Consider the following 10150-nt stretch of genomic DNA (forward strand, 5'->3'; position numbering starts at 1 on the left):
ATCAACTTGAACACGAGGATGAGGGTTTTTTGACTCACCCGTTCAAAAGATGCTCAAAGAGATGAAGCTGGCCGTCTTTACATACCACCGCTAGCCTCACCGCCTAAGAGAAGGAGAAATTGGATTAGGCATGTGTCTTAGCGGTCCAATCCCAAATCAGCCCCCACACCATTGTCTTAGACAACCTGCACACCCAGTTAAGGAATGTCTTGAACCAAGGGAGGCACAAGAGCGCTTGGTCAACCACCACCTCCCCTCTAACAAATGATAGGTTCATTTGTCCCCTTAGGTCTCATCTTAGTCATTTGGCCAGATCACACCGTGCTGACGGTGGGAGAGATTTGCACAGCGAGATAAAACGAGAGCCCTCCACAGCCAGTGCTCCTAAGCGCGATACTGTTTATCACTGGGAATGTTTGGCCAACTTCAGCTGGCACTTGTTTAGGCAAAACTGGCACCCTACTCCAAATAACCTCCAGTGAAGCACAGTCTCACCTCGTCCTTGCTGCTGGAGGTGAGGAGGTCTATGTGGTGAGGCTCGTCCGTCAGGTTGAAGGACACCACCGAGTTCTTGTCCTTGCCGTCCTCCCGGACTTGCCTGAGGGGTGGATAGACGGACATGAATATGTAGCATATACACAGCACACGAGTCAGCCCAAAGACAAACCAGTTGGCTTTGCTTTGTTCATTTAACCTTGAGTTACTGATAGCAAGTAAACACTAGAAATCAAAACGTTTGTTCTTTATTCAACCAGGCTGTCAAGACAAAAGACAGGTCTGTTTATTTTTTTGTAAGGGAGTATTTTCTAAGAAACTTTGACATGACACTTCATATCACATGCAACACAATAAAACAACCCCTGTGTATTGTGGGTCTATTGAGAGAAGCGCTGTGGCGTTCCGTACTCACCACACGCTGAGGAGTCTGTCGTGGGCCGCGCCGGAGAGGAAGTAGAGGCCGTTACTATCCGGGGGACGCGTGGTGGCGAAGCGCAGGGTAGTCACAGCTGTGGAGTGACCTGTGAACTTCTGATGGAGGGAGAAAACAGGTGGGAGGTGTAAGTTGAGAAAACATCTTGATCCAAAGACAGGGGAGTCTAAAGGAAATCGCTGAACTGGCTCATGTTCATTAGGGCACAAGGAAAAAGGCTGACGAAGAGGTGGTCCTCTTATTGGCATTGTCCAGGTACTACACCTGAGCTGCTTACTTTTTTTCTTCCATTTGGTGACAACTGAACACGACCCAATTACTCATGCTTATGGATCTCAGTTTGAATTTGACTGTTACAAGTGTGTAAATGCACCTGCTACATGGAAATATAAGTGTAAGGACCTTAGGCCTGTCAGCTACCCTGCATAATAGCGTGACAAATTCATGTGAATGTCAGCCACGGAACTGCTGCGTATGTGGTCTGGGCAGGACCCACTTACTAAAAGCTAAATTTATGCTTGATCATAAAATGTGGTACGAGGCTTTGTATGGAGGGTGTGAGGTCAAATCAAGCTCCAAACCCCATGGCTGAGCGTCTCAAATGTTATAACAATGCAGAGGGCTCCATATTGACATGATTGGTTGACAGTAGGTGTGGACGGGAGGTCCTGTACAAACACGCTTCCTTGACAAGTAGTAGTAGTATGAACGCCCTGACTTCTGCAGAGGCCGTATGACCGTAAATGATGCACGGCCAATGCAGACTTCAGATTGACCAAGCAGTGCCTTTTACCCGGTACACCTCCTTGGTCTCGAGGTCCCACATCTTGATGGTTTGTCCCGCTGAGAGCAGCAGCTTGCCATCCGGACTCACACACAGACTGGTCACTGAGGCACGATCAGCTTTCCACTTACTGTGGAGAAGAAAAAATTATGGGCCTTCTGTAAAATATAGGAAGAAATCCAAAATTCCAACCCTTTCACTCATCTCCAAACATTTTCTTAAACATTCTTACAGTGCGGGGGGGATATCCGATGACTGAAACTTAGTTCAATCTCAGATCGATTGTCTGGGGCCAAGTTGACCTCCCCTTTCACGCAAGAACGTCATCACCATTTTGCTTTTCGGGAAAGAGGATCATATGTACATTTAACAGAGTTAATCCAATTCCAGTCTCCTTGCTTAAGGGGTCTGGGGTCCTCCCCAGGATCTGAGAAGCTCAGTTCTGGTGACTTTTTAGAGGGACATTCATTCTACTCCCAACTGAATGAAAATAAAACACTGACACCATGTAAAATACAATTTCCACCTCCAAAAATGAGACCAATAACAATGGCTTCTAACATATTGGACCATGCATATAGCCTATGAAGTCTATATCAGGGGTATTTAACGCTTAACCTACAAGGCCCAGAACCTTCTGGTTTTCGGTTCTACCTGATAGTTAATTGCACCCACCCGGTATCCAAGGTCTAAAATCAGTCCCTGATTACAGAGTTGGGATGAAAAAAAGCAGTGGACCCTTTTTCAGGGTCCAGAGTTAAATATGAGGGTCTATAGCAGGGCTCTCCAACCCTGTTACTGGAGAGCTACCCTTCTGTAGGTTCACTCCAACCATAGTTGTAACTAACCTGATTCATCTTATCAAACAGCTAATTAATAGAACCATGTGACTAGATTAGGGTTGGAATGAAAACCTACAGGATGGTAGTGCTCCAGGAACAGTGTTGGAGACCACTGGTCTATATTAATAAATGTTCTATAAGCAATAAGAATCAGCTGTAACTCAACTGATGGAGCATAGTAGCTATAAAATATACTGCATTTTCCCATTGACACAACATCCTGATTGTTATTACTATACAGGAATAATTACACACTTTATTTTAATCTAATACACGTTTCCCTCCCTATGGCTCTTGATACTTGAATGGGCCTCGAGAATAATATTTCTCACAGAACACACAATAAGGCAAATAGTTAAATAAGTTAACTATTCTACTATGGGATTGATGGATTTTGTTGTAAAACTTCTTTGGGATAGGGGGCAGCATTTTCACGTTTGGATGAAAAGCGTTCCCAGAGTAAACTGCATGCTACTCAGGCCCAGTTGCTAATATATGCATATTATTAGATATGAATAGAAAACACTCTGAAGTTTCTAAAACTGTTTGAATGATGTCTGTGAGTATAACATAACTCATATGGCAGGCGAAAACCTGAGAAATCCAACCAGGAAGTGGGAAATCTGAGGTAGTTGTAGTTTTCAACTCATCGCCTATCGAATATACAGTGTCTATGGGGTCATATTGCACTTCCTAAGGCTTCCACTAGATGTCAGTCTTTAGAACATTGTTTGATGCTTCACAGTAAAGGGGGGAATGGCAGCTGAATGAGTCAGAGGTCTGCCAGAGTGGCATGAGCTGACAACGCGCGTTCACGTGAGCGCGACCTGCGTTCCATTGCAATTCTAAAGACAAAGGAATTCTCCGGTTAGAACATTAGGATGTTTTTTAACAAATCTTCAAAGATTGATTCTATACATCGTTTGATATGTTTCTACGGACTAACGGAACTTTTTGACTTATCGTCTGGACCTAGTGATCGCACGTCATGAATTTGGATTTGTGAACTCAAAGAGCGAACAACAAGGATGTATTTGGACATAAACTATGGACTTTATCGAACTAGACTTTATCGAACTAAACTATTTGTGGAACTGGGATTCCTGGGAGTGCATTCTGATGAAGATCAAAGGTAAGTGAATATTTATAATGCTATTTCTGACTTCTGTTGATTCCGCAACATGGCGGGTATATGTTTGGCTTGTTTTGGGCTCTGAGCGCCGTACTCAGATTGCACAGTTTGCTTTTTTCCGTAAAGCTTTTTTGAAATCTGACAAAGCGGTTGCATTAAGGAGTAGTATATCTATAATTCTGTGCATAATACTTGTATCTTTTATCAAAGTTTATTATGAGTATTTCTGTAAATTGATGTTTTGGAGGCAAAGCCAAGTGTAAACTGAGGTTTTTGGATATAAATATGAACTTGATCGAACAAAACATACTTGTATTGTGTAACATGTTGTCCCGGGTGTGTCATCTGATGAAGAATATCAAAGGTTAGTGATTAATTTTCTCTCTATTTCTGCTTTTTGTGACTCCTCTTTGGTTGGAAAACGGCTGTATGCTTTCTGTGACTAGTTGCTGACATAACATGATATGTTGTGCTTTCGCCGAAAGGCCTTTTTATCCCACTAATAATATGCATATATTAGCAACTGGGACTGAGTAGCAGGCAGTTTACTCTAGGCACGCTTTTCATCCAAACATGAAAATGCAGCCCCCTATCCATATTAAGTTAACATTACATGGCAAAAAAAGGCAACACTAAAAAGTTGCATCTTGAGTGATTAAGTATAGGCTTTGAATTACTTTGCCAGTTGTTAGAGTAGACTACACACCGAGTTGAGCGCCGTGATGGTGGGCATTTTAATTCCCTTCATCTGAACATTGGCGTGTCCGCAACAATTGTGCATGTCAGTTCAGCGCACACAATACACAAAAAAAGAGAATGCATTTATTTGGGAATATATTAAGAATCGACATGCTTCTGTTTTAGGATGCATGTAATTCCAACCCCCCTCCCCAGAGATTTGTATTGCAGATATACACTGACCTCTATACTTTCCACCAAATTCCATCTGACAAGTGTGTGAGCATGAGTAGGACCCCATCTGCCAAAAGCCACTATATAGCAATGAGTGGCCTAATTGGTCAACAATACTTATTCCTGACAATACTACTGAGACCGTGTAAGCTTATGCACGCCAAGACTTCAATCAACAACCAGTGAATTTAAGATTTAACCGGGTCAAAAAGCTTGTGTGGTAGGACCACCGCTTTCTATCGAAATTATCCTGAGCCTATGAGCCGTTATGCAAAGGCTCATGTAAGTCTGGCTACCTACTTAAATGTAAATCAGGTAGAAGCGCCATCAGACTTGAAATGCACATTGGATTGTGAATGTAACACATTCCTACAGCGAGAGAAATCCGCGGTGCAAAACCGACCTTTCATCACCACAGAAGGTGTTACTGCTGAGCCATGGAGGACTGTCGCAGAGAAGACGCTTTCTGGTTTAAACCACAGTTTTAAAGGAACATTTGATTCCCCCACCACCGGTACCCACCAGCGCGCCTCGCCCGTTTGTAGGTCCCACTCTACGATGTGTGTGTCGTCTGAGCCACTGTACAGCAGGCAGTCCTCAGGGTGCCACTGCACACAGTTCACCCCGCCACTGTGACCTCCGTCCTGGGAAAGAGCAGAGGTCAACTATGATCTTTGATACTGTGATAGAACATTGAGAAATTATTCATAGGGTTTACAATTGGAATAAAAACAGTATCAGATGTTTCACTAATTTCATGGTATCCGATATGCACGATTGAGGGTAAAAACGTTATTGTGAAATGACATGTTACGGCAGCATATTATAGTACATAGAATAAAGTACTGGGCTTGGGTAGCATACCATATATCCGGGTATTTAGAAAAAGCCACAGGATGGTTTAAGTTAAATAAATGTGAATATTTGTAGCTACTTTTTAAGTAAATACCTGCAGTGCAATACGTTATGAGATAACATAATGTTCTTCATTTCACCTGTCACATTATGAAGATTACGGTAATCCAGTCAAGTGGTGTTTGTGTACAATCACACAACTACGAGTCGGGAGCCTTGTGAGTCGCTCACTGTTGTACAGCACCAGGTGATCTAATTACAACATGGAATTCCCAACTAAATGTTTGCAAGCTACATATATCTTACAACTACTAAGTTAAGTGTCTAAATGTGCTAAATGCTCTGCAGTTGTGCACCTGGTTAGCACATTTTGTAGATAGTTACCTAGCTATGGGGTTAGCTTCTTCCAAAATCAAGCATTCGCTAGGTAACAACGCTAGGTACCTTGCTGGATTAAGAGCCTTACCAGCTAATATTTGTTTTGTGCATTCAGGAAACTAGCATTGTTGTGAATTTTATAGTTTAGGCCAGAAACCGTACAAAATGTTAGCAATGCGTTCATTGGCATTTATTTAACATTCTCTATGGGATTTTAGCATTGCTAACATGTCGGATTACAGAGTATAACTATGGGTTGAAAACAGCACCCCTTGTGTTCAGTGGCGGTGTTACCAAATATCCCAGTATGGAACAAGGTCGATATGGTCAGTATGAAGTTTTGACAATCTGGTCATCGCCCAAACCTAAAAAGTACCACTTCCGACCATTTTGTTCTATTACGCAAGCAACATTTTTTATTTTACTAATCAATATGGTCTAATATAAGTTCTCAATTGTATGATTTTTGGTACTGACCAAATGGTCAGAGACGGTGGCACCACATCCCACTCCTTACCAGTGTACAGTGCAGTGCTCCCTTCACTGTGCTGTAGATGATAACGCTGCCCGCAGCCGTGCCCAGAGCCAACAGGTCCACCTGATTCTCCACCTGTCCTGCGTCCGATTTCCTCTTCTTCCGTTGAGGGCCCTCCTGTAATACAAATACTCATTAGTCAATATTAACTATTAAATTCACATTTTTAACTGACTGATAAAACTAAGGACACCGTTCATTTTCCTTGGTGCAACACTTGAGCTGTTTTGCTGGTCATGTAACCAGAGGGATATAGATTGTTGAGTGACTTTGGGTAGAAGCTACTCCAGTATCTGCATTAGAAATGTTGATGATGAGTATGCGAGAAGCTCTGGTTCTAACTCCCATTAAACAAAATAAATTTGTTACTCAAAATATTAAATTTCGCTGAGCATCAACCTAAATTTACTCATGTTACTACCCGTATGTACTTCCAAAAAAATGTCTACATATAAATGTACAAGCAACTAATAAAATAAAAAGCATTCGGTGCTTCCAATGTATTGAGCCATTGTAGACTTCTGACCAACCTCCCACTCAACAAAACAAAGGAGATGATCGTGGACTTCAGGAAACAGCAGAGGAAAAGGTGGAAAGTTGTAAGTTCCTCGGCATACACATCACGGACAAACTGAAATGGTCCACCAACACAGACATTCTCATAAAGGCGCAATATCGCCTCATCAACCTCGGGACACTGAAGGAATTTGGCTTGTCACCCAAAACGGGGCAGCAGGTAGCCTAATGGTTAGAGTGTTGGGCCAGTAACCGAAAGGTTGCTAGATCAAATCCCCAAGCTGACAACGTAAAAATCTCTAGTTCTGCCCCTGAACAAGGCAGTTAACCAACTGTTCATAGGCCATCATTGTAAATAAGAATGTGTTCTTAACTGACTTGCCTAGTTAAATATAAGGTTGAATAAAAAAAAAATAAACATTTAAAAACCCTGACAAACTTCCTGCCTTGCTGTATCACAGCCTGGTATGGCAACTGCACCGCCCTCAACCGCAAAGCTCTCCAGCGGGTGGTGCGGTCTGCACAACACATCACCGGGGTCAAACTACCTGCCCTCCATGACACCTACAGCACCCGATGTCACAGGAAGGCCAAAAAGATAAAGGACATCAACCACCCGAGCCACTGCCATCCAGATGGCCAGGTCAGTACAGGTGCATCAAAGCTGGGACAGAGACTGAAAAACAGCTTCTATAGCAAGGCCATCAGACTGCTAAACAGCAATCACTAACTCAGAGGATGCTGCCTACATTGAGACCCAATCACAGGACACTTTAATAAATGGATCACAAGTCACTTTAAACAATGCCACATGAACAATGTTTACATATCTTACATTACATGTATATACTGTATTTTATACCATCTACTGCACCTTGCCTATGCCGCTCGGCCATCGCTCATCCATATACTTATAGGTACATATTCTCATTCACCCCTTTATATTTGTCTGTATTAGATAGTTGTTAGGGAATGTTAGATATGCACATGCATTTCGCTACACTCGCATTAACATCTGCTAACATCTGCTAACAACAATAAAATTTGATTTGACCCGTGCATGGTGACTGATTTACATTGTGGGTGCCGAAACGTCCTTTATCGGTTGCTTGTAAATGTGCATCTAGACTTTTTTTTTTTTTTTAAGTACATGTCAGTTGTAACAGGAGTAAATGTTGATAGTTGCTCGAGGAAATTCCATATTTTGGTGAGTATCAAACTTATTTTGACATTGAAGGCTTGCAGAGCTGTCAAATGGAAGTTTGAGTCGGGGCTTCATGGGTGTTAGCAGCCATGAAATACTCAGTCGACATCGCTTACAGGTAACCCTTGCATTGACAGGAAGTCGAAATCATAGTAACTAGACCACAACAAAGGCAACTGCAAAATCACTAAGTTGTCAAAACTCTTTCTTATTGTGACACTTCAAACCATGTCACTTGAGTAGCCATCCCCTACTTAGTACACGTTTAAAGTAAAAAGGGTGTTTTCTAGATTCATATTAAAGGGAGTAAGGTTACATAGATTTGTGAAAAGTGTCCCTTGTCAGAACTCTTCGATTTAAAGTTATTTCCGTAGCAGGTACGGCAAGCTTTTTCGATAACCCTACCCCCTTTCCTAACTTCAACCGGTTTCCTAACCTGTTACGTTATTTATCCTAACCTGGTGCTTAAATTATCCTAACCTACTACGAAAAAGTCACTTCGGTATCGAAGTGGCGTGAAGTGTTTCCCATCTTACACGTATAGGAAACGTTAGCTAGTTAAAGGTGGTAAACGTGGTCGAGACAAAAGCATTACGGTGGTCAAATTCAATGATATAAAAAATAAGACTAAGCAAACAACTCCACAGTCGTGTATTGTTGTTATACGTTAGAGGGGTACGAAAAATAACGTTACAAAATTGGATTTGGAAATCAAAATCTGCGTCACATGGTGAATAGATAGCTAACGTTAGCTAGCTGTTCTAATCTAGCTAACTAACCCTTTACGGTTCTCTAATTACATTTGTTTTAGTATTTGAAAATGCAACTGTTCTTACTATATGCATTTGTTTGATTTATTAGTCGTTCTTAGTCTGAATCAAGACACATTCAAGGAACTCGTGGCAATTTGGGGCTACCACCATGTGCAACAAACATGTGCGTCCTGCAGGACAGGAGGTAGCTAACGTTAGTTTCAACAAGCTAAACGTGGCAAATACAATACCACACTTAACAGAATTGTAAACAACTTAAGGTTTAATTCCATCACAAGTAGATATAATGACGTAATCCTAAATGCATTTATTTGATTAAGTTATCAGAAAGTTGTTTTATTAGCAGGAACGCCTGGGCCTATGCCTCCCCCGACACATACCTTGGCCTTTCGGCATGGTCCCCAAGATATGCAGGTACAAGTTGCACTCAAGTGTGCTGAAGGCACGTATTCTTGATTAAGTGTTTTAATATCTGTGTTCCAAATACGAAGTCTGCCATCCTGAGCACATAAAGCAAGGTATTGACGTGACTTTGGAGAAAAAACACACGGTAGCCCCAACGAAAAACTACCTCCATCAGCGGCCATTATTGAACCAATGTCTGCGTGGATTGCCAAGAACCACGTGTTTATTGCCCACAGAGCAGGCGCGTTGGTGCATCAGTTTGAGACTTTTCATTGGTTACTGTGAGATTTCTGGGGCGTGGTTAGAATTAAAATTGTGAAAAATGGCCGGAGATAAGTATTTAATGACGAAGAAAGAGTACAAGCTGTGTTCGAATACCCACAATAACATACTGTATACGACATACTTAATGAGTTCATTTTAGTATACTGTAAAATAACGTTATCCTTTCAGTTGAGCATACTAGCGCTATGCCTTTCTACCGGAAATTGATGCTGTTGCTATGCAACCTCTTGCTAGCTTGTTAGCATAACAAATTAGTAGTTAGACATTTTATATGTGTTTGTAAATTCAATCTGGAGTGCCAGAGTTCGCTCTTGGCGTTCGTAAAGATTGTCCATTCATAAATTCAGAGCGTTTTCCCCTTGGAGCGTTCAGACTGGCGGAGGAGTAGGATTGATCCGAGCATTCTGACCATCACAACAAGCTAAATGGTTAGCTACTTCGACACAAATGATAGAACATCTCAATGACAACTTTACTGGCCCTATCAGAGCTGTACAGGCTGTTTTCATGTTATCCAGAGCGTTGGTGATTAACTGTGCTGCTGGCAAAAAAAAATATTCGTTTTCCCCCCCTAAATTTACTGACACCGGACATATTC

The 10150-nt window shown here is 41.9% G+C and overlaps 1 protein-coding gene across 2 annotated transcripts in view; it reads right to left on the reverse strand.

Annotated features, from left to right (window-relative positions):
- Positions 1 to 9481, reverse strand: part of wdr43 (WD repeat domain 43) — a 34753-nt gene extending 25272 nt beyond the window's left edge. For both annotated transcript variants that reach the window (XM_071381844.1, XM_071381842.1), the window contains exons 1-7: positions 9243 to 9481; positions 6352 to 6486; positions 5124 to 5245; positions 1725 to 1845; positions 911 to 1029; positions 496 to 598; positions 39 to 103 (exon numbers count right to left, since the gene is read on the reverse strand). In XM_071381844.1, the coding sequence (XP_071237945.1) occupies positions 39 to 103; positions 496 to 598; positions 911 to 1029; positions 1725 to 1845; positions 5124 to 5245; positions 6352 to 6486; positions 9243 to 9449 (872 nt within the window). In that variant the 5' untranslated portion in view covers positions 9450 to 9481. The remainder of the gene's footprint in view (positions 1 to 38; positions 104 to 495; positions 599 to 910; positions 1030 to 1724; positions 1846 to 5123; positions 5246 to 6351; positions 6487 to 9242) is intronic.
- Positions 9482 to 10150: the final 669 nt, after the last annotated feature.

The sequence above is a fragment of the Salvelinus alpinus genome, chromosome 33 (assembly GCF_045679555.1).
Source record: "Salvelinus alpinus chromosome 33, SLU_Salpinus.1, whole genome shotgun sequence".
Classification (NCBI taxonomy): Eukaryota; Metazoa; Chordata; class Actinopteri; order Salmoniformes; family Salmonidae; genus Salvelinus; species Salvelinus alpinus.